Raw genomic sequence first — 26141 nt, 5'->3', positions numbered from 1 at the left:
AACTGAAAAAAGAAATGAAAAAATCAGCACCAAATATTTCGAAGAAGTAAAACGTTGCTTCCTCACATTCCCTTCTGCTTTGAACATTCGCAGAAGACACAGAAACTCCAGCGCCAAACACTTCACGCAGATACACACAAACCCCAATTCCGACTCTGCGCGCAGAACATTCTAGAATTCTCCAGAACCTTTGAGAGTGGAGCTCCTCCTTTTCTGAGCTGAACTGGAGCTAGGGTTTCGATTTTATTGGCCAAGGTGAACCCCTCTCTCTCTCTCTCTCTCTTGATTATTTTTTTTCTCGATTCTTTTCTCGCGCTTACTCTTTGTTCCTTTTAAGGGATTTACGTTTTTCGTAACGTATCTCAGCGTTTTCATTATGACAAGTTGCGTTTTAACTTTTTTCCTCTTTGCATTTCGATTCACCTCTGAAACTTTTAAATTTTAGGGGTTTTCCACATCTTCTATCAAACGTTGAATTTAGGGTTTTGAGAATTTATGCTCTACTCTTTGTTGAAATTAAGGATTCATGCTCATTTTTTTTTTCTTTTTCTTCTTTTTTTGGACCATTTAAATGGTTTCAAAGTGGATTTGTTCGTAATCGTAATTTTTTATTTTAATTGCATTTGCTGTGGGAGATTATGATTTTAGTTCTGAATTTGGCCGTTGCAATGATAAAGCAATATTGATTCAGTGATCGTGATGGGAAAGTTACAACATAAGTGTGACTTTGTACCAGTTCTTGAAGTGACTGCTAATCTTATTATTGATAGATTTAGGTTTAGTTGTTTTATCACTCTTCTAGAGAGGACTTGATTTATCCCATGTAATTTAAAGTAGGTAGTTTGTAAGTGAGAGCCCCTAGGTTTGCCCAATCTGTTTAAATATTTCTCTGAATTGCTCATCCTACATCGTTCAGGAAAACATTATAGAAAGCCTAGTTCTGGTCTGCAACATGGATTATTTTTATTTTTATTTTGTGCAATTTTGTGTGAAAATTTAAAATATCACTGGTGGACTTTGGTGGGAAAAATATTATGTTATGTTTAGATTCAGATATGCTAGATATGGGGTTATAGATATCTTTCCTTTTGTTGACTTTATTGTTGTTATCATTTGCCTCAAGAATTTCAAATGATGTATGAAATGGGCTATAATGTTCTTGTTTGTTAAATTTCATGAAACTTTCACCCTTTATAATCGAGTTAGTGGTATTATTATGGTGAACATAAGATTTCTCTTGTTAGAGAAAAGATATATACCCAATGAATGGAAATGATGTACTTGACCTTTCATGTTAAATGGACAGAACATTAAGGCTTTCCAAATGCATTTTTATTATTTCCTCTCTTATTAATTTAGACCTGTTTAAAAGCAATGATATGGAAATCAAAAAGTAAAACACAAAAAACTGTTGGGTGGGAGCAAAATTCTACAGTAAATTGAAATAAGCAAAACAAAGATGTTTCCTCATTGTACATTTCACACTGCTTTTTTGGACATCATATCTTCCAGACAGATTTAGGGAAATACATATATTTAATGTGACTCGTTGTTGAACAAAAATGGAGCTCTAAGTAGCTGTACGACTTGTTTGTTTTTAGTGTATTTGTATGATAAGTCTTGAAGTTGATGTTATATACTAAATTGGATTTTTGAAAGGATGGGTTTTTACCCTGTAACTAGTTATTAATGAGGTTGACTTTATGATTAAAAATGTTGTAACCATGGAAGTTACATTAAATTGCTTTGAATGTGCATGTCAGTGCATCGCGATTGACAGAGATTTGTTCCTGCATTTGTTGGTCCTAGTCAAATTGGTCCCTGTTGGAAAATGTTACTAACGTTGTTCTTGTGCAAAAAAGAAAAAATTATAGTGATGGGGCATTTGGTGCAATCCTATGTGGAGTGATACTGATATGGGATTCATTAATTGTGTTATTAGAACTAAGAGTTTGCAGTTTGGCTGGCCAGCCCTCTTTTTTTATTGTCGGGATGGATATGGAAATGGATTATGGCTTATTTCTTGAACTTTCTATTTGGAGTTATATCTCTGAATCAAAAGTAAAATACAAACTTACTTTTCCTTTGCCAGTAGCCTTACTATATTGGGAACTGTTCAAACTGCTACTTTGTATCTTATATCTATTGAATATTGTAGCAACAAAAGTTATAAATCTGTGTTTTGGTATATCCATTGGATGTTTTTTCAATGATATTGTACCTTATTGTTGCCATAAACATGGAAATCAATATTTGTTTGCTCTGATATTTTGTTATAAATCTGTGTGAAGTTCCTCAAATACTTAGGAAATATTAAACTTCTCAAATAATTTTCCACACAAGCTTATTTACTTTGTTATTATATTTTGCAGTGCATGCTCTTGAAGTTCTTTTACCTGGGATCTGAATAAATTTCTTAATGGGAGAAAAAGTTATGGCATATCAAAAGGGCTGCCTTGATGCTTTGAGAGAGGTTATGTGAAGCAGTATGACTCTTGAAGATTTTTTTACGTTGACTGAAATGAAAGATGGGCTCACAGCCCCTTCTCGAGTACAGGAGTTGGTTTCTGTAATGCAGAATGAGCAAGATTGTGTAGTTAAGAATGCTGGTGATGCAACAAGGCAGTGGGCTGCTGTTGCAAGCACCATTGCTGCTACAGAGAATAAAGATTGTCTTGATCTTTTTATTCAATTAGATGGACTTTGGTACATCAATAGGTGGTTAAATGACGCTCAGAATTTGGGTACTGATACAAATGATGGCTTCATTGAAGAGTCAATTACTGCAATGTTGCGAGCAGTTGAAAAACTATATCTAGACAGGGAGAAGTCAATTTCATCTGGAATTCGGGTAACTGTAAGTAAACTTCTTGGCCATCATAGCTCCAAGGTTCAGGATAGAGCAAGAGTATTATTTGACAGCTGGAAAGGAGACAGGGATGGAGAGGCTGAACCTCATGATGATACAAATCTTGGTAGAATCAACAGTGTGAGTGATAAGATTGTTGGGCTGGAAGGCCAGCCATCTTCTGTGAATGAAGCCGGCAATGCCGATGATCACGCATCTCGACTTACTGGAGGTGAGAAGACTCAATTGAGAAACTGTGATAGTCAGCTACATGAAAAAGTTTCAACCATGCAGATAGAAAGTTTGGACAATGCACTCCAGCCCTCTGTAAGTTTGGATTGTGAAGATATCAAAGAGAGATCAAACCATGTTGATAGTGTTTTGATATCTGTTCAAGAAGTTGCTACCATGAATGAAGGTGAGGACACATTGGCTGGGACATGTAACTTACCTGTTACTAAACAAGGCAGTTTCAAAGGTCAACTAGATGACATACGGTTAAATGAATCATCCAAAAAGGAGAAGCAAAATCAAAATGTTAATGGTCCTCCTGAAGAGTTAGGAGCACCAGATATCTCTTCAGCATCTGCAAAGCTGGAGCCTGAACCTGTTTCCGTTGGTGATATTAAAGCAAAAGTGCTGGAATCTGTGAAAGAACCTGTTTTAGAACATAATGTTGAAAGCAATGAAGATGTTTGTCATAAAGTAATTGATTCTGGTAGCACGAGATCACCTGCATCTGATGGGACAAGTGGGGGGAATGATGTCAGAGCTATAAATTCAAGCAATCCACAAATTTTGAAAGCATTAGAAAATGATGATGACCATTGTTCTAATGCATTACAGGACTCATCAGTCAGTGGCAGTAACTTGGAAAAGCCTGACATGTTGGAGATGTCTTTCCCCAAAGCAGAATATGTTAGAGCAGTAAAGGAAGACAAGGATCGTGTTTCTGATCAAGGTGATGATACCTCAAATGGTTCTGCTTCTTTTAAATGGGGTAAAGGTCCGAGAAGCCCTAACATTATTGACAAGAGTTCTGACATGGAGCTTGAGTATGGTATTGTTGATGCTTTAGAACTCGCTCGACAAGTTGCCCAAGAAGTTGAGAGAGAATATGTCACAGTAAAGGAAGGGAAGGACCAGGTTTCTAATCAAGGCGACAACACCACAAATGGTTCTGATTCTTTTAAGCGGGGAAAAGGTTCCAGAAGCCCTAATGTTATTGACAAGAGTTCTGATATTGAACTTGAATATGGTATAGTTGATGCTTTAGAAGTCGCTCGACAAGTTGCTCAAGAGGTTGAGAGAGAAGTTTGCAGCTCTTCTTCAGAGAAAATCTCCGAAGGGGGAATCAGGCAGGCAGGCAGCCATGATAAGGATGAACTCACTCATGTCCTACCTGAGGAGGTATCATCCAGGCAAAGCAATTCTACTGAAGCATGTTCTGTAGAGGAGGGGCATATGAGTGTTTCAGATAATATTGAGGCTGGGCCACAATGCATACCTGACTTGGAGTCCTCACAGGTGACTGAAGCAGCTCAAGATGCAGGAGATAATTCAGAGAAAAGCCTCTGTACCTTTGATCTCAATCTCAATGAAGTTGGTTCTGATGATATGGATGTTTCTGTAAATGCTATGTCTACTGCACCAATACCTGTTGTCTCTGCTTCAAAACTTGCACAGATTTCTGGCTTCCCCCCAGCCCCTTTGCAGTTTGAGGGGACCCTTGGGTGGAAAGGATCAGCTGCCACCAGTGCCTTTCGTCCTGCATCACCTCGCAAAAATTCTGATAACGAGAAAAATGTTTCTGTTGGTGGAAACTCTAATATTTCCAAGCAGAGGCAGGGTTGCCTTGACATTGATCTGAATGTGGCTGAGGGTGAAGAAGGATTGGTAAAACAAATTGGTGAATCTTCAGGCCTTCCTTCTGGGCAATCATCCGTGGAACTTAGTCCTAAAAGGTCAAGCAGGTTCGATTTGGATTTAAACAGTATTGGTGATGATGGTGATGCCCAACCCTCAGATCAGCGGATGGAGGGGCAGCTCTTTTCTGGAAGAAATGGCTATTGGAGCCCCTCACCTGCATCATCGTCATCATCAATGCAACCTTCAGTTCGAAACATTGATTTGAATGACAGACCATACTTCCAAACTGATTTGGTGGAGCAAGGGCATAGCAAGTCATCTTCAATTATTGAAGCAAATAAACTTTCTAAATCAGATGCTCCTGTGATCTCTCTTTTGGGGGCCAAGGTGGAAGTTGGTAGAAGAGAATATGTTCCTCAAAATTGGTCTTTGCCAAATGGCAAGGCTATTGAGCCTTCAATGGATCTTACAATGTCAGGAGGTGGTGGCATTTTGGGAATGGGCCCCACAGTATCCTACAATCGTTCAAGTGTTTTTGGGTATAATGGACTGACACCAGCTCCTGGTTTGTCTTTTTCGTCAGCCATGTATGGGTCATCTGGTGGCACAATTCCGTGCATGGTGGACTCAAGAGGAGCTCCAGTTGTGCCTCAAGTGGGGGGATCATCCTCAACCGACCTGTCATCTTATACTCAGCCTCCATTTATCATGAGCATGGCTGGTACACAACTTGGTTTAAATGGAGTTGGATCTTCACGTCCCAACTTTGATCTAAACTCTGGCTTCGTGATTGATGGTGGGAATAGAGACGCATTGGCTGCAAGGCAATTTTTCTTTCCTGCTCAAGGTAGAGGAGCTATGGAGGAGCATGTAAGGACCTTTCCACAATCCTCAAGTTCTGGAGTTGGTGTGAAAAGAAAAGAACCGGACGGTGGCTGGGAAACCTATCCGTTCAGCTACAAAAATCAGCAACCTCCATGGAAGTAGCCCAAATTTATGCTTTTGTCTCTTCATCTGTTCTCAGATACAGCCTACCGATTGATGTGCTTTTATTATTACTCAAGTTAATCCTGAAGAGTGGGCCAATCCATTGGAATCCTTTGATAAGACGAACCAGAACTCAATAAAAGGCAGAGGATCGTGGATGTAATATTATTCATGATATTAATTGGCAAAGGGGGGGAATTAGTTTTTTTAATCTTTCTTTTTCTGTTTTTCCTTTCCTGCAGTTTCATAGAAAGTCAGTAGCTGTAATTTCTCTTTCATATGTCAAAGAAATTATAGTCATAGTATCGTGTTTCTCACTGTAAGTGGTACTTGAGTACATGGCCACAAATTTAGTTGATTTAGTGAGTTTTCATCATCAAGTAATAACCTGTAAAGAGAAAGCGTTGTGTTCAAAACTTTTCCGCTTACATAAAATACAGTCTAACCGATACAAGTTGTCTTTCGTCAAATCATGCTCTTAGTTATGTCTTTGGCTTCATTTTGAATGACGTTTATTAGCCCCAATTTCCCAATTTGTGCATGACTGATCCCTAGACTAAATATGTTTTCTTTGACAGCTGCAACCTCATCCTGTGCTAGATTCATCAGCTGTTATTGTCAGAAACAAGGCGTATATTACCCATCGTGGGATTGTCTTTGGATTAATGGTAGCATTTTGCATTTTAAAGTGGCCTCAACCTTGGTGATGATGATTAGTTTTGTGGGTGAGTGAATTTACTGCAACAGTCGTCTATATATGTCCAAAGCGTACAAATTAATCATTGCCCTTGAAATTGTGATCAGCAACTGTTCTGGAAAGGATACAACTTGTGCATTCTGACTGAATCCTTAGTGTATTAATTTCTGTGATGTAAACTAATTCGGGGGTTTGGAGTTCATTTTGCAAAGATGGGCAACAAGATTTCATTTTGCAAAGGATTGTAAAGGTTGAATGAATTCATTTATCTATGTGATTCTACCAAAATTAATAGCGTTCTTATATTTATGCAACTTCTTCATTTTTTTAATAACCTAATTAGTACGAATTAAAATAGAAATTTCAAGTTAATCTATACAAACATATTTGGATAATAGTTAATTTGAGAAAAATAATTTTTTAAAACATTTTAAATATTACAAAAGAAAATTTTAAGATAAACTAATTCAAACACTCAGTTTTCAAAATTTCACTCAAATGCAGATAAACAGTTTTTATTTCGGGTAAAATCCGGGGCCAGAAGCCTAACAAATCAAAACAGTGATTAAAGTCAACCAAAAGAAAGTTACTGGAAAGTCAATACCAAAAAAATTACATGTTCGAGTATCTCGTCTAAGAATGAATCAACGAAAACATGCAAACCCAGACCTATTTATGTTGAGAGGCGATGTTTCTGAATATTACAATATTTCTTGACAATTGCTAACTTAGACCAAGCTCGCAGAAAAAGATAAAAAAACAACTTGGCTCTGTTTGTGTTGGGGGTTGAAAATTAAAGTTCCCAACACAAATGCAAATCAAACAAATTTTGGTAATTTATTTGTGCATATGCGTCCACCTTTGTTATTTATCGAGTGTATTGACAAATACTTGCTATTAGAAAAGATAATAATTTTGGTATAAGTTAATGTAAAAGGAAAATACACTCACTTATTTGTATGTTGACATATCATCTAATGAAATTGACAATGTCTACAATTAAAGGAAATGTTAAATTTATTAAGTAGTGTAACAACGCATAATTAGATATAAATGTAAGGAAGATAATAGTGTGTGATGCTTGAGCTGTCGGGTTCCGAACACTATAATTTTTTGGGTTTTGTTGACAAATGAATAAATAATATTGATTAAGAAATTACTTATGGCTAAACTGATGTACCGCAACACGAATACAAATAGCCAAAATTCATGATGATACATCAAAATTGAATTACAAAATTAAAAACATAGTTATTGACTTGAAAATTCTTCCTTAATTAAAAAATCCAGTATGTTATCAATTGTCATGGCTCACCATTTATTATATTACGAGAAAAGGGCATTCCAAATTTTATTTAGCTTAATCTTTATTTAAGGTTTTTATTTTATGATCTCCCAAACAAATTCTCACCTATTACAAAAAGAATCTTTAAGTGTTAAAATGAATTGAATTCCATAGATGAATTTAAAGAATTTAATAAAACGTTTAACTTAGGTTAAAAGATCTGCAGTAGAAACATTTGTTAACTTAATCTCATGATCAGTATAGGGCTCGAAATGAACTGAATCAATTCAAAATTAATTAGATACTAGACTTATGAATTGGCTCAATAAACTTGGTTCATGAACTAAATGAACTGAGCTTGAAGTGAACATTAATCTTGTTAAATTAATTAAACGAGCTAAATTTGAGACAAATATAATTTAATTCATTTGGATCATGAGATGGTGAAAGGTAGAGAAGTTAATGCATTTACATTTAAGAAACATTTATGTCTGCGTGTCTATGTAACTTAGGTTTTAATTTATATTAACTTGAACTCACTAGTTAAACCGAATATTTTGCAAACTTCAATTAAGATGAATTTGCTTGAAATAATAATAATAATAATAATAATAATACATGTAAAGCTCAATTGTTCAAATCGATCAAATTTCTACTAAGTTGAGCTATGTCAAGTTCCACTCAACAACTCTACTAATTTCCAACCTTAATTTCCTAATTCATGACAATTTGTAAACTTTTTGAAAAAAAAAATATCTTGAAAATTTGTAATATAAACAAATTAATTAAATTATCTAAAATTAATATTTTAATTTTAAAATGATTAAATAAATACAGGCGAAGAAATCTGACCAAATAATACGTAATATTATAAAATGGAGTTGGGTTAATAATAAATGAACCTGATAAATACATGATTGGTCGTGGCGCAACCAGAATTACCGAAATGGCTGCTCTGTCCTTGAAACCTTATTCATAAACGTAAAATGTCACCTAGCCTGTGCGCACTATCAACTCACCAACTCATCACTGACTCTGACCCTCATTATGCCAGTGACTTGGTCACTATTACTCTATGAGTCTTTGCTGTTGTATTTGTCAAATACTCACCAAAAAAAAGAACCAAACCCTATTGGAATCCACATCTTTCCTCGAGACCAATTCAACACCTAACATTGCACCTCTCGCTAGTGCTAGCTGATGGATCCAAATCTAATACGTTGAGTAAAGACAACTCACAGGTAGTTACAATATGGGGTAATGCTACTTTTGTTTTTGTGTACTTATCTTTAAGGGTCTTGAACAAAATCAAAGTAGAAAGCATTCATCACTGAGGACAAATTTTAAATCAACTTTAACTATAATTAATAGTAAGTTTAAAAAAATATCCTGCTAAGATTTTTCTTTTGGCTCATTAGTTGTACGAAAATTTATTAAAATATACACATTTATTTAAAAATTGAATGCATTTAATAAACATTTATTATTATTAGACTATACTCTCAAATTTTTTTATAAGAAAAAAAAGGTTAAATTACTAGTTACAAGAAAAACAATTAAATTAATTATATTTTTATAAATATAATTTTTATTTCAAAATATGGAATTAGTGTATGTCTCGTAGACATACGTTTAATAATAACAATAACTTATAATTAAGATTTAGAAAACTCCATCTGGTTCCTTCCTTGTAAAAGGAAGGGAGAAAGTATTAAATATTGTGAAAAATAGTGTTTCAATAAATTTTGTATTATCTAATTAATGCCATTAAGATACGGGTTAATTTTAATTTCACTTTAAATATTTACAAAATGGCAAGTATCATTGCCAAAAAAAGTCATTACTCTAGAAATTACCACACAATAGTCCTCCTTCACCAACCCCCTTTGTTTTCAACTAAAGTCCTTTCTCTCCACTTTCCTCATTACCTTCCCTTCACATCAGTGTCCACAAGACCCTGTTCTCTCCAAACCCCAAACCTGGCAAATTCGAAGATCAAGCAAAAACCAATGTACATCTCCTTTCCATTATAAAAAAAATTAACAATACATTATATTTATTTATTCACATAAACCCTCCCCGGCTCCTCTAACCACGATTACCATATATTACAAAGTATACACACATATATATATAACTAACTATATCATCCTCTCATCCCAAATCATCTCGTGCCCTTCTCAAAAACTTGGTAAAGTTAAGGCAGCATAAACCTAACTACCCCAAAAAAAAGTGAAAACAAAATTAACTAAACTAAACCCTCTCTTTTTTTTTTTCCTTCTTTCGCTTATATTCTCTGTTTATGATGATATAGAAAAACAAGGAGAAGATGGGTTACAAAGTAGTATAAGGAAGATGCTGGGGGAGTCTGAAGCGGACCTGTGACGCCGGCGAGCGCACCGCCACGCCGTGCCAGCAGATGCCACCCTTGCAAACCTCGTGGACATGCGGCGGAGGCTGCGGAGGATGATCGCCGGCGAATGCATAAGTGGCCTTACGCGAGACGTCCCACGTTAAGGTCGACACCAAAATCAGCGCCACCACGGCGGTGGACACAACCAGCACAAACCCACCGCCGAAGCTGCGCCCACACAGGAACCCATACGCCTTAATACAGGCTATTACTGCCACATAGATGGATGTAAGGTTACTCACCACAGCATCGGAAACTGCCATAGGCAAAGAGGAGAGAGAGGGAGAGAGAGAGAGAGAGGGGGGGGGTGGTTTGGGTTCGATCTGGATGTGGATGTGTATGTAGCTTTAATGCTTCGTCTTGGGAATGTTCAGGGTTTTTAATTATGAATCTCGATGCGTGAAATTACCAAAATGGGTCCCTCCCTTGTATAATATCTCAGGGTATCGTTACCACATCGTGCTTATCTTCTTCTTCACTTCCAATCCAAACAATTTCTTATGTTGTGTACTCACCCGCCGATTTTTGTAACTCCAAGGGGATAACGCCACGTGTCCTCTTTCTCTGACGTGGCTCTTCTCCATTTTGCTCTTTTCTTTTCTTTTTAATTGGCTTTCCATGCCGTTTCTCTTCCCTTTCACCCTTTTTCATCTTGTCCTCTTTTATTTATCTTTATTCTTATCACAACACCGTCACAATTGTTTTATATGTTAACACAACCTACAATTACCCAGCGTGTAGACAACATATGCTTTTTAACATATTTTGTACGGATGATGCTAACAATCTTCGCATTGTACTACCGACTACAAAGATACATAAAAAAGAAAAATTATTAGTTGTTAAGTGATCAAAATTATTGTACAATAGATGCGAATTTTACTTTTTTTTATATGTACTGAAATTGAGATAAATTTTAATTAACGATAAAAAAATGTGTTATGAAATTATACAAGAGATGCGTTATTATAGTAACCGAGTTGCACCGAGATATGAGACACGGAGGGGGCATGGCACTACGTAGCGTAATGGCGTCGCATTATTAATTAATGTTGTGTTGAGTTGGGAGACTCGGAGAACACCGTCACCGTCAGTGGCTGGTCGTGAACCACCTTTCCTCTTAATGGCTGACGATAATGCCTTATATTCATCGTTCCAAATTTCGAGATTCATGGAGTGCTCATTTATGTTCTCACACTCAACTTGTCTCACAAGTCCATGGCTTCATTGTTCGGTCAAAAGTTTGGAGCGTTTAACAAGACCCGCTGTTGACCGAAATAGAAAAACAAAGTTGAGCAAAACCCATTCAACTTTTGTACTAAGCATCCGCTTTAGCGTTTCTATCACGAGGAGTTCAAATGATCCATCACTGGACGAGCGCTTTTGATTATACTTTTTAACAAAAATATACATATACATTCTAATGAAACACGTATGTTGATTATATTCAACAGTTTTAAATTAATTTTATTCGGTTATAAAAAAATGGACTCTGAATACTTATTTGATTTACTATTTTGAGGAACTGTGTCTCCATTACTAAACCGGCTTTGAATTTGCACAAAGGTACTAGTTTTGTGAATATATATGTTTTTTGTTAATACCTTTTTATAATCTGAATTGAGCTTTTTGTCATTACAATTGTTCATAATATTATGTTCTCGAAGACTGCACTAGTAAAAGAAAATGTCTTAATTAGCTTAGTTTAAGAGATCAAAGAGTGATGTCTTCCTCACTTAGCCTTGTGTGAATTTACAATAGTGGTGCATTGTATATATATATATATTGAATCTGGGTGTTAAAATGGTCGGGAACATTGTGGGACTCCTATAACTTTGTTGATTTACCGATACTATATTTTTATTAAAATATTTTTAAGTATAGAGTAAAATTTGTTTAAAAATAAAATAAACAAAACACATTAAATTAAAAAAATAAGATCTATATAAATTTTAATTAAAAACAAAAATATAATTAAAAAATATAGTAAAGAATGTGTTATTAAATAAGTGTAAGAATAAGATGAATTATGTTAGTGAGAGTAGGTAAGAATTTAGTTATCCACAGTTAGACGAATTATGCATGAAATGAATAACGAATGATAAGATGGATTGTACTTAAATGGGTAAACTAATTTTTAAATTTCTTAATCAATATTATCTAAATGATACAAATTATTATATTTTTAATAAAAATTTTATATTAAGAAAAATGTATTCTTCTATGTAAGGTGTAAAAATTAATACATCATCAACTTCAGCAAAAATATATAGTGAAATTACATATAAGTTACCTTAAAATTGAACAGTGCTAATTTGCAAGAACGGAAGACCTATAGTCAACCCCATGGACTGCTATGCTTAACGAAAGTCAATAACACATCTTGGAATATTTCTTTCAAACTTGGCGAGCCAAACACAGGAGAATAATCCTACCTTTTATTCTTACAAATCCTCTTAATTGAAAAAATATTTAATATACTTTATATTTTTAATATAATAATAAAAATATATTTTTTAGTTAATTCTTTAAAAATAATAATAAAGTTATTAAAAAGGTTATTGAAGTATATACAAAGCTCTCCACATATATATTCTGGTGGCCTTGTGCGTTAAACGGTAAACATCAAATCGGGGAAAATGTTATTGATTAATTTATAATGAATTTTTCAATCAGTTCAACCTTGCACAAAATAAATTCTAATAAATATATTATTTAATTAATAAAAAGAGAATAATTTTTTTAAAAAATTATAATAAAATAATTAATATAAATTTATTAAAGTTTATCTCGTATAAAGTTGTACAGATTAAAAAATTTTAAGTTACAATTATCACAGCAATTAATATTTATTAGTATGTTTGTGTGTCTAATCTTTATAATAAATTTGAGGAATATTACCTGCATGGTGTAGGACTAACTTTGGATTACGATGGTCCAACTTCATTTTGTTATATTCTTCAATAAATTAATTGATACAGAAAAAATAGAAACGATTTTGACTTTGGACCGGTCGCTCATTCTGGGACGTGGATCACCATATATGGCGATCAATTATAGGTTCATCAAATATAAGATTTTTCCAATGTAGTTAAACATGAATCACCTTAATCATATGAATTATTGTTTTTTTTTAATGCTGAATTTATTTTATAAATATATTAAGTGGCTTATTAGAATTGATGTCCCAACTTATTTTCAGCATATTATAAAACAATTTATAACAAAGAACCTAAATTTAGGCTTTTTACAGAGGAATATTTAATTAACACTAGTTTAAGGTCTAATCTTTTTCAAAAGCTTATTTGTTTGGTACACTGTTTTAATCTATATTATTTACTATTTACTTTTTTTAATTAGAAGCGGAAATATATTATTTGGCTTATTGTGATTTATGACCTAACTTATTGTCAACCTACCGAAAACAATTTATTTAACAACCTAAATTTAGGCTCTTTAGAAAGGGTTCTTTAATTAACATTAGCTTAAGGACTAATCGTTTTAAAAAGTGTATGTTTGGTATAATATGTTGATCCATACTATTTAATATTTTAATATACAATTAAGAGTTTGTATACTACATAAGTTATTATTTGACTTTATATTTCTTTTAAAAGAAAAGTCACTCAAGTTATTTTTAATTACTTAAAAGCCTTTCTAAAATATGTCTTTTCAAGTAGTAATTTATTTTGAATAAAAGTTATCAAAGATAGTTTTTTCTTTTTCAAACTATAATTTAGAGTCTTCCATAAGAAATCCAAACAAGTTAAGTTTCAACGTATACAATTTTTGTTTTATCTATTATAGTTAGTTGTTGGTGTTCATTGATCTCAACTAATATTAAAGGAGAGAATAAAAAGAAAATAAAGGAAAATGGTAAAAAAAGAGGTAGGGAAAAAGGTTAAAGATTAAGAAAAAAATGTTAATTATATGTCGTGTGTAATTATTTATCGTGAATATTTTTAGTTTATTTAGTTTCTCTTGTTTAGAGATGGCAATGGGTAAGGTACTATAATATCCATCTCCATACTCGCGTTTTAAAAAAATATTCGTATCTAGCCCTATACTCGCGTGTGTATGAACATTAATTCTGTACTCGTACCCTCTAGGTACCCGCATACTCATCTTGTACCCATTACCCGCGTTTATTTGAGAAAAATATATTTATAAAAAAATGTGTTTATATAACTTCACATAAGTAACATAATAATACAAAAATTCACAATATGTAGTTGTCGAACAAGGTAAAACTATAGATAAAAAGTAAATATTCAAATATCACAAGTGCTAAATATGTCTTAATACAATAATTTTTTAAACTAAAATTCTTAGAAACAATAAGCGAAATTAAACATACAAGTTATTTGTCGGCGATAACCCTATCTTGTGTGAGATTCGATCGATCGACAATGTCAGAGCAACAACAAAATAGATCTGCACAATGAGTGGTCCTTCGTGTGGGATCCCTTGGTGACCTCTTGTGACGACATTGGCAACAAACTCTAATGAATAACGTTTTGTGAATACCAATTTTTGCATCTCTGGGATGACCTCCAAATTTTTTTTAAATTTATAAAAATAAAATAAAATTATTTTACAGACAAATGGAAAATTTTGAAAAAAAAATAGACCGGATCATGTAAATGAAAGCCTTACACCGTTCAGACTTACACTACAATTTCAAAACTGCCTCCATACATGAGAGAGGAAAACTCAAAACTTTGGCATTTTGTAAAAAACCCTAAAACGTAAGATGAAAAGGGGTATAAAAACTCAAGTAAGAAATTCAAAAAGGGAGGATTTTTTTTCTAAAAATTTTTTTCAGAGAGGAGGTAACAAGCTTTCAAGTAGAAAAAAAAAATTTAGAGGGGGTAGCAACAAAGTTTTTTAGAAGGAGGGTCATAGTTTTAAAAAGGAAGAATGAAGAAAGAGAGAAAAAGAAAAAAAAAATTTAAGTGTTTCATGGAGGAAAGGGAATAACACAACTAAAAAATAAACAAAAAGAGAAAAGCAAAATCAGAAGCCAAAAGAGAAAGAAGAAATCATAGTCACCATTTCAACCATTTACCAGCCTTCATTGTTGCTTCAATCTAAACTTTTTTCAACGTATGTACTGTCAAGGTATTATTTTTATTGATAAACTCATGTTTATAAAACCATGCCTTGAGGCTTCGTAAAATGAAGGATGCAAAATAAAGCTTGAATAGTAAAGAATGAGAGATACGTAGGGATGACAATGGGTAGAGTATGGGTAGGGTACTACAGTACCCATCCCCATACCCACATTTTAAAAAAATACCCGTACCCGGCCCCATACTCGCGTGGGTATGAACATTAATCCCCGTACCCGTACCCTGTGGGTACCCGCATACCCGTCTTGTACCCATTACCCGCGCTTGTTTGAGAAAAAAATATTTATAAAGAAAAATATGTTTATATAACTTCACATAAGTAGTATAATAATACAAAAATTTAATATGTAGTTCCCGAACAAGGTACAAACATAGATAACAAACAAATATTCAAAGATCATAAACGTTAAATGTATCTTAATATAATAATTTTCTAAACTAAAATTCTTAGAAACAATAAGCAAAACTAAACACACAAGTTATTTGTCAGTGATAATCCTATCTTGTGTGAGATTTGATTGATTGGTAATGTCAGAGCGACAACGAAATAGATCTGTACAATGGTTGTCCCTTCGTGTGGTATCACTTAGTAACTTATTGTGACGGCATTGACAACTAATTCTAATGAATAACGTTTCATAGTTGTTAAGTTTTAGTAAGACAGACATTGAGAATGAGAATAGAGTTAGAGTAGAGAAGTTCAATACTAACAACAGAAAGTGGATACATAAAATATTTTTTTTAACTTTTGAATTTGAAATTGTAAGAAAAATAATAGATTTAATTAAAATAATATAATATAATTAATATATATATATATATATATATTAATACTAGTATTTTTTAACTCATATACTATACGAAAGTATTTTATCAAAAATATAAATTTTTGAAAAATTATTTTAGTGAATTAAATATTTATAATGTATATAAATTTTAAAAGAAAGAATTTGAATAAAAGATAAATAGTTACAATAAAATTTTATAATAAAGAAATATACGTGTATATTAAAAAAAAATATACTTTTTTATCTGAAAAAAATTAACAAATAAAAATTAACAATAATTTTTTATATTTATATCTTTTCAAAAACTTCTTTGAATGTGAATAAATAGTAAGAATAATATTATTTAGATTCAATAGATTATAGTTGTGCTTGTAATACATATGTTGCATAGAAAAATATTATTTTCAATTAAAATATAAAAAATAAAATTTAAATATTATTAATAAATAATAAGTTTACGGTAATAGTAGGTAATTGTAAAATTTATAAAATATTTATAATATATTTATTATTTATCATTCACTTTATGATTTAAACATCAATATGATTTTATTAACAAAAATATTTGTGTAAAAAATATTTTATGTGTGTCATATATAAATAATATTTTTAAAAAGTCAATCTCATATTAACTATGTAATAATTAAATTGTGTTAGCCTAATTAAATGATATAAAATAGTAAATAAATTTTTTTATTAAAAATATAAACCAAAATAATTTTTTTGGTTTACTTTATTATTAAATATATTTTTATATTAATCTTATATAACTTCACATAAGTAATATAATAATACAAAAATTTAATGCATAATTGTAGAATAAAGTTCAAGCGCACACACACACACACACACACATATATATATATATATATATATATATATATATATATATATATATATATATATGCGGGTATGGGGCGGGGTGGGTACTTAGATACCCATACCCGCACCTATCCCCATTAAAATTTGCGGGCTTTTACCCATACCCATACCCGTACAGCGGGTAAATACCCTACCCATTTGAGTAAATTTTGCGGGTGCCCATCGGGTACTTTACCCATTGCCATCCCTAAAGATACGGACCATTTGATTAGATTTGTTTGCTTTAATATATTCTTATTATTTTATTATAAAATAAAAAAAGAGTTTGATGTACATGTTATCAATCCTATTTGAAAAGCCTCATTTCACTATAATATTATTTTATTTGCTTCAATCCCATTTGAAAAGTTTCATTTCGCTATAATATTATTTTATTTGCCTTTAATGCATTTTAGATAGATATAAGAACAGAAGACCAAGAAACAGTGACGAATCCAAGACCCTAAGGTCAGAGGATGCAAAAATACAAAGGCTGCAAAAACATAAAATTAGATGGTACAAAATATAAAATATATATATATATATATTATTAATAATAATTTATTAAAATTAAAAATATTTATGAAAGTTGAGGGGGTCATTTGCCTCCCTTCAACTATATGTGGATCTGCCACTGCCAAGGATTCTGAGCTTTCCAATTCTTTATTAATTTTTTTGTTTTTGTTTTTATGCATATGAGAGATAAGAGAATAGGGACAACGAATTCTTAAGTCATATTTTTAATTCTAAAAAATTTTAATAACTAAACATTTTCTTATTTATTTATACAAAATTCTATAATATCGATGTGTAATTTATATTGCCTTCGATTGTTCAATAAATTATAAGAGATTTATGTATAGTTTACATTATCTTAAATTTTCTTTCAATATTAATCATAATTCAAATTCAAATTCAAATACTTTATTTACGAATAAAATATTTTAAATTACAATATAGTTGTGTGATCTCCCTTCACCTACCATCTGTATTATTTTTTGTAGGGTACATGTATAATTGCGTTATCTTGTATCCTAAACATTATAATTTTATGAAAATAATTTTAATTTCAAAATAAATCTTCTTTTACTAAACTTAATTTTAATTAACCAATTTCGTAATTTTTAGATAGAACTACATGGCTTTGAGTTCTTCATTGCACCTGGAGATATGTAGGAGTGGGAACCATACCCGTCAAGTCAAAATAATTTTCAAATTTTTTTTCGTTTAAGATACCTAGTTAATATTTTAATAAATAATTTTTTCTTCTTCTAAAATGAAAATAATTAATGTTTAGGGGTTAAATAAATATTTTTCTAAATTAAAATAAATTTGTACAATTAAATTAAAGTAACCATTTTTAAACGGATGTTGTAGGGTGCTAATACATTCCCTACACGTAAATGATTCCTGAATTCATTTTTGGTTTCAAAGATCATATTATTTTTAAAAGTTTTTCTAAGGTTTTCTTAAAATAAACTTTAATGACGACTCCTCTGATATTTTTGAAAATGTTTTTGTCGTACCATTGCGACAGCCGGTTGGTTGCGACACGTTTCATAGTTGTTAGATTTTAATGAGACAGACATTGAGAATGAGAGTAGAGTTAGAGTAGAGAAAATCAAGTACTAATATAAAAAAAATGGATATATAAATTTTTTTTAACTTTTAAATTTGAAATTATAAGAAAAATAATAGATTTAATTAAAATAAAATATATATATATATATATATTAATACTAGTATTTTTAACTCATATATTATACGAAAATATTTTGTCAAAAATATAAATTTTTAAAAAATTATTTTAATAAATTAAATATTTATAATGTATATAAATTAAAAAAAAAGAATTTGAATAAAAGATAAATGGTCACAATAAAATTTTACAATAAAGAAATATATGTGTATATAAAAAAAATTATACTTTGTTCTCTGAAGAAAAAATTGACAAATAAAAATTAACAATAATTTTTTATATTTTATATTTTTTCAAAAACTTCTTTGAACGTAAATAAGTAGTAAGAATAATATTATTTAGATTTAATAGATTATAGTTGTACTTGTAATGCATATGATGCATAAGAAAATATTAGTTTAAATTAAAATATAAAAAATTAAATTTAAATATTATCAATAAATAATAAGTTTACAGAAATAGTAGGTAATTGTAAAATTTATAAAATATTTACAATATGTTTATTATTTATTATTCGCTTTATGATTTAAATATCAATATAATTTTATTAACAAAAATATTTATGTGACAAATATTTTATGTATGTCATATATAAATAATATTTAAAAAAAAAGTCAATCTCATATTAATTATATAATAATTAAATTATATTAGCCTAACTAAACGATATAAAATAGTAAATAAATTTTTTTATTAAAAATATAAACCAAAATAAATTTTTTGATTTACTTGAAATATAAATTTAAAATAAAATTAATTACATTACAAAATTGGTAAACATATTAACAAAATTTTTAAAATATATTTTTTCAAAAAAATTGAGTTTAGAAAGTTCTAATGCTACTCAAACATGTAGTTAAAATTTCATTTTATCAATAAACAAAACTAAAAAAAATATAAATAAATGCCCCCTACGATTACACGTGATAAAATATTTAGAAATAGTTAAAAAAATTTACATGCTTTATTTAATTTTAAAAACAAATAAATATTTATGAAATGTATTATTTAATCATTAATCTTTTAACAAATAAAAGTTTATCGGGATCATGTTGGATCCTTAAATTTCATGATTCATGGCATTTTGATGAAATGTAAGTACCCAACATATTTGATCGATTCGAGACTCAAGTTCACGCATCAGTACCCAGTAATGATTTCTCATGAACAATGAATAGGGAAAGTGACTGGTCTGGTCAACTAATTCAACCCATCATCATTAGAGTTTTCTATTATTCAGAAGTGCATTGAGATCCTACCACAGTACTACAGTTTTCCTCTTCTAGACAGAGGGTGAGAATCAGTTATATCATAAATTTATTACATTGAATTTGAATTCTATTTATTTCAATCCTTCAAAGCAGAAATTACATCTCAATGGACAATCTATTTTTTATTATTTAATTTGTGCCTTATTTTTTAATAAGAGCTGTGTTAACTTTCAAGTGTTATTCTTTTATTGAATTATGTATTTTATTATTATTAAGTATTAAATTTAATTTCATTTTAAAAATATTATCATTTAAAATTAAATTTTAAATATTAATACATTATATCAAATTAAAAAATATTTTCAAGATAATTTAAAATTATTATAGTTTTAATCAACTTTAATTTTATTTTAATTTAAATTTAAATATGCCAAATTGATTAAGATGATGTGCCTTAATTCAAATAGTTTATTTTTATGATTTTTAAAATTTGTAAAGGTTTATATTTTTAGTGTATTTCAATGTAATGGTTGTATGTTCTGCCGAGTGTATGTTCCAAATAAACTTGCCAATATTGAGCAAGCAATTGACGAATATTTTTTAGTTAAAACTTTTTATCTTTTCCTCAAATTTCACATTTCTTAAAAATAGAAAACAAACATATCCACTTTAACTTTTGTTTATGGTCAACAAAACTATTCTCTCTCTCTTTTTTCAACTAATATCGTTGACTGGACCAAGTAACAATGAGCCGAAGTTATCGTGAGTTTGAGTCCAATCCAAATATACAGACAGCAAAAATATGGTTGATAAAAAAAAATATAAAATTAGGGACATTTCTTTTTGTAACTCTTTTTTTTTTCAGAATTTTAATCTTGTATTTTTTTATAAATTTAATTTTAAAAATGATTTTTAAATTCTCTCTTTGAAATCATGTCTTTGGAATGAGTTAAACTCATTAGAAAAATAATTCTAAAAATAATTTATAAATTTAGTCTTCTAAAGTAAAAAAAAAAAAACAATGGAATAAAAGTAAATAGTGTGAATGGGCCTAAACTAACCTCAGCATAGAAAAAAAACAAATAACGAACTAAATTTATTGATAAGATAAGGGACATGATATATATAAAATCTGGTTTAAATATAGATATATATATATATATATATATATATATATATATAAGGGCAGAATTTTTTTACATCAATGTAAGTTTAAAAACTCTTAAATCTAATTTGAGCTTTTTATTTAACTTAAATCTAATAGCCAGTGAAGTAATAAATTATAATCCGTTATATTTAAGTTAAATGAAAGGCTCAGATTGTGTGTAAGAGTTTTTAAACTTACACCGGTGTAAAAAGATTATTTCTCATATATATATATATATATATATATATATGTTTGGAAGTCATGTTTAGGAGGAGAGAGAAAGAGAGAGATTAGTGGAGCTTAAATCTTATTTAGAAATTACTTAATTAGAACAGGAATGGTTAAGAGATTTTTTTAGAATTTTTATAAAAACTCTAAAATCTTTTTAACACTAATTTTTTTGAGTTCTTCCATTCTAGTGAATTTTCTCTCACACACTTTTTCATACTCTTTCATGATTAGAATTTTAATTTTTTTTAAAAAAATTAGTTTTTCAATGTCACGAAACTTTTAAATTTTGTAAACCTATATTTCAAGTAGATGAGACATTCTTATATAGTAAGTATTGTCACATGTTGTTTATTACAATAACTCAAGATGGAACCAATTGCATCATTCTAGTAGATTTTACAATTGTTGAAGGACAAACTCTGTCAGAATGAAAAATATTTTTGGAAATAATTTATTTGCATGTTACTGATAATCAAGAATTTGTTTTATCAAATCTACATCAAAGTATAAAAGGGCTCGTGTCAAATCTACACATTGGGTGACAAACTTCAAATGCGTATCGTGTATATAGCCTTCATTATATTGTTAGCAACTTCAATCATTAATTTAAAAATATAACACTAAAGAAATGTCTTATCAAATTAGGTATGTCTTGTATTTAGTATCATTTATATTATTAGGCATAATTAAATGTTAAGGCACGTATTTCTAATATTTTTAATGCTTTCATTGTAGGTTATACACCATTAAAAGTAATCTTTTCAATAAAAATTAACAAGATTTTGAATCCAAAGACATACAAATCAAAGGAAAAATGTGTCATGACCCCTTTTATAAAGAATAAATGACATTTCGCATTACTTTTCTTAATTCACTTAATCATTTATTAGATATTACATGTACGAGTCCAAGAATATAAATTTATCGTAAATTGAAATTTGACATTTACATTAATAAAATAACAAAGCTTCTTGGATATTTTCAGGTAACACCAAACTTTACAAAAGAAAATTTATATATATTTACAACATAATGATTCAATGAGGATTTCAAAATACAAGGGTCCAAAATGTAATTACATTCCTAAGCAAATTAATAATTCAACAGTCTAGACTTAATGCTTAAAAATCTAGTCCAACAAAATGATTAACACCTTGATCTTCCAAAAAGCTAACTCCAATGTCTCTCAGCCAAACCTTCCAGCTTGAGAAGTGGATGCATTCCCTGTAACTTCTGCCACGTACCATCGTACGATTATTGCAGTTCACACATATTAATACAACAAAATGCAAGGGTGAGCTTGTAAAATTGACAACCTTAATAAGGAATAATGAATTAATATTGATAAAATTAATTAAACAACTCATAACAATCAGCACACAACATTACATAGCTTCAATAAAATAACACAGCATGTCCAGCCTATTCCCAGCCCATCTAATGCAAATGCAGCAATTCAGTTTTCATCTGGTTTCACAGCCTAAGTAATCTAGAGTAACTGTTTTCTGGTTTGGAAGCGACCTATCCCGGTATTTGGATCTAGACACAGCACAGCCCAACATCCTAATCAGCTCTAAAATGATTATGATATAGTACAACAAGAGTAACATATTACAACACAACAAATTTTATTTCAGCTTCAGCGATACAACAAGATATACAATTTCATTCATCTTTAACAACTTAGCTGTATATATTTTCACAGCAAAACCTAACATTTCAATACACAACACACAGTGAAACTAAACAACTTAAAATATTAATTAAATATTACATCATATATTAGTACTTTCGGCTTATATATCACAACATTCTAGCATGTTATATAGATTAGAACATTACAACACATTATATTTCATCACGACTTTCTAAACACTCATCAGATAACAGAGAAATATACTTGACTATACAGGCTCTGGGTCCTAGCCCAAGATTAATTCATACAGCTCACTATTCTCAGCTAAAATGATACGTTTTATATAAATATCTCGGTCTCTACTAAATAAACTAGATCAAATCAGGTAAGCTTTCCTTACCTGGAATGAGTTTCCTTTAAATCAACTCCTAGTAAGTCCCGAAGGGATAGATCAAGTGTCTGGGTATAGAATATGGTTCAAACAGCTCAATCTACTCAGAACGATATGGTATAAGTAACTTGAGAAAGAGAGAGAATAAATAAAGTAAAGACCAAAAACTAAGTTATGAGAAATCACCTAAATCTCAATGAGCTAGAAGATCTCGCTTTGATCGAAAAGAAATTTGGCTTAGAGAAAGTTTTCTCTAAGGAAAAAAAGTGAGAGAATAGAGAGAAAATGAGAGAGAGAGAAGTTGTCTAGTGAGAAAATAAAGTTTATGGGCGCTGAGGTCCCTTAAGTACCTTTCCAGCCTGCGCAATCTCGCTTAAGCAAGCTAATCCTTGCTTGAGCAAGATATGTTTCTCGCTTGGGTGAGGTCACCCTAGCCTGGGCTAGAAAATCAGACAATGGAACCTCTTAGATTTCTGCTATTCTCGCTTAAGTAAGGAACACCTCGCTTAAGTAATCTGCATCTTGCTTGGGCGAGCAGCATTCTCGCCTGGGCGAGATTGGGTCTAGGAGTTACCCCTTTATCCTGCGATTCCTCGCTTGAGCGAGGTCGCCTCTCGCCTGAGCGAGATCCCTTCTCCCCTGGGCGAGGGAACAACTGGGGTGATCCTATCTGCTCTCGCTTGAGCGAGAACACTCCAGAATACCTAATTCTGCACGATGACTTCTTGCTTAAGCGAGACTACCCTCGCTTGAGTGAGACACCGTACACCTAGAACTCTTAATCTCTCTCTTGGATGAGATTACATTGGTTCTCGATCACATTCCTTAGCTTATCTCATGTACAACACACTTAACAACTAATTTCTAACCTATTCTGCACATCACACCCTGACAACATCACAATACAACATTCAAGAATATATTGCTCATTACTTGGCAATCATACAACTTTTACATTCGCATTCCAATATATTAATAATTCAGATACTTTAAGCATACAAACCACAATTCAATTGGAATAATAAGTACACATAAGTACACCGATTTGACAATTCTCTCCCTGAAAATAAATTTTCGTCCTAAAAAATTCATTCATCATCAAAGAGTTTAGGACATTGCTTTTTCATTCGATTCTCCAATTCCCATGTAGCATCACTAGTAGCTGGATTCTAAACGACTTTCACTAGTCGAATAGACTTGCCTCTAAGTTCCTTCACTATAGTGTCTTCAATACGTGTAGCTAGAAGCTCAATTGACAAGTCATCTCGTATTTGTATAGCATCTGGTTCGATCACATTAGTTGGATCAGAAACATACTTTCTCAGCTGTGATATATGAAAAACATTGTGCAATCTTGCTAATTGAGATGGTAATGCTAGTTCATAACTCACTAGTCCTCTGAGTTGTAGTATTTGATACGGTCTCATGAATTTATGTGTCAGCTTCTTTGCCTTCAAAGCTCTTCCTACATCCGTAGTTCTTTATACTTTCAAGAATATGTGATCACCTACCTCAAATTCCAAAGGTTTCCGACGCTGATCATCATAAGATTTTTGACGACTCTGCGTTGCTCTCAGTTTATTTCGAATTAGCTTAACTTGTTCTATAGTTTTTGAAGCATCTCAGATCTAACCATCAAATAAACTCCATCTTGAAACTAACAAATTGGAATTCAACATTTTCTGCAATACAAAGCTTCAAAAGGTTTCATACCTATACTGAATGATAACTATTGTTGCTGGTAAATTTTACAAGAAGAAACATGTCCTCCCAATTACCCTTCTGATCAATAACACAAGCACACAACAAATCTTCTAATATTTGAATGGTTCGCTCTAACTGACCATCAATTTGAGGGTGATATGTTGAACTCAGTTTTAGCTGGGTACCCAAAGCTTCTTGAAAACTATGCTAGAATTGAGAAGTGAAGTGAGGGTCCCTATCAAAGATGATGCTAAAAGGTATTCCATGTAACTTAACGATCTCTCTGATAAACAGCTTAGCAAATCTTTCCATGGCATATGCCATATTAACTGGCAGAAAATGAGCATATTTAGTCAATCTATCAACTATAACCCCATACCACATCATGATTTTTCGCCGTTCTCGGTAAATGAGATACAAAGTCCATGGTCACACAGTCCTATTTTCACTCAGGGATCTCCATAGTTTGTAATTCTCTATGTGGACAACAACATTCTGTTTTTGCCTTTTGACAAGTCAAACAAGTCTTGACAAACCTGGCTATTTCACCTCTCATTCCCGGCCACCAAAATATTTGCTTCAGGTCCTGGTACATTTGTGTTACTCCAAATGGAGATTTAGACTGCCTTTATGTCCTTCTTCTAAAATTTTCCTCTTCAGCTCAGCACCTCTAGGAATACAAATTTGGTTATGGTATCGAAGAATACTATCAGTACCTCGATTAAAACCTAAGTACGATCTGTGCCCAGAAGAAATACAATTCAGCACAATCTGGGATCCTATAATTGTTTATTCTTAATCTCTTGTAGGAATTCATTAGTCACCACAATCCTGCCACAAGTGATCTTTCCAAATTCTATCTCTAAGTGTAAGTTCAGATTTCTAAATTGATCTACCAAAAGAGACTCATTAACTCTTAGTGAAAAAGTCTAAATTAGACTTTTGCTCAAAGCATCTGCTATTACATTAGCTTTGCCTGAATGGTATTGAAGTTGAAACTCATAATCTTTAAGAAATTTCATCCAGTGCCTCTGGCTCATATTCAATTCCCGCTAATCGAACAAATATTTAAGACTTTTATGATCACTATATACATTAAATTGCGCTCTATAAAGATAGTGCCGCTAAATCTTTAAAGCAAAGACCACTATAGCTAACTCCAAGTCGTGCATGGGTAATTTCGCTCATGAGTTCTTAACTGGCGCGATGCATATGCCACCACTCTCTTGTCTTACATTAATA

At 31.2% G+C, this 26141-nt stretch overlaps 2 protein-coding genes across 3 annotated transcripts; one reads left to right on the top strand and one right to left on the bottom strand.

The window, feature by feature from the left end:
* Positions 1-6684, top strand: LOC113846582. 2 transcript variants are annotated; one of them, XM_027475026.1, is made up of 3 exons: positions 36-255; positions 2373-5295; positions 5350-6129. In XM_027475026.1, the coding sequence occupies exons 2-3, from the start codon at positions 2489-2491 to the stop codon at positions 5702-5704; spliced, it is 3162 nt and encodes a 1053-aa protein (XP_027330827.1). In that variant the 5' UTR covers positions 36-255; positions 2373-2488; the 3' UTR covers positions 5705-6129. The 2 variants fall into 2 exon arrangements, with proteins under 2 accessions (XP_027330826.1, XP_027330827.1); XM_027475025.1 differs by having other exon boundaries at positions 1-255; positions 2373-6684.
* Positions 6685-9516: 2832 nt separating this feature from the next.
* LOC113847921 lies at positions 9517-10431 on the bottom strand. The gene has a single exon (XM_027477254.1). It carries the CDS (start codon positions 10360-10362, stop codon positions 10021-10023), a length of 342 nt encoding a protein of 113 aa, XP_027333055.1. The 5' UTR covers positions 10363-10431; the 3' UTR covers positions 9517-10020.
* Positions 10432-26141: the final 15710 nt, after the last annotated feature.

This window comes from Abrus precatorius, unplaced genomic scaffold (genome assembly GCF_003935025.1).
Source record: "Abrus precatorius isolate BTA unplaced genomic scaffold, Abrus_2018 Scaffold8, whole genome shotgun sequence".
In the NCBI taxonomy this organism is placed as follows: Eukaryota; Viridiplantae; Streptophyta; class Magnoliopsida; order Fabales; family Fabaceae; genus Abrus; species Abrus precatorius.
Note: the sequence above shows the minus strand (reverse complement) of the source record. Positions and strands in the feature narration are given on the sequence as shown.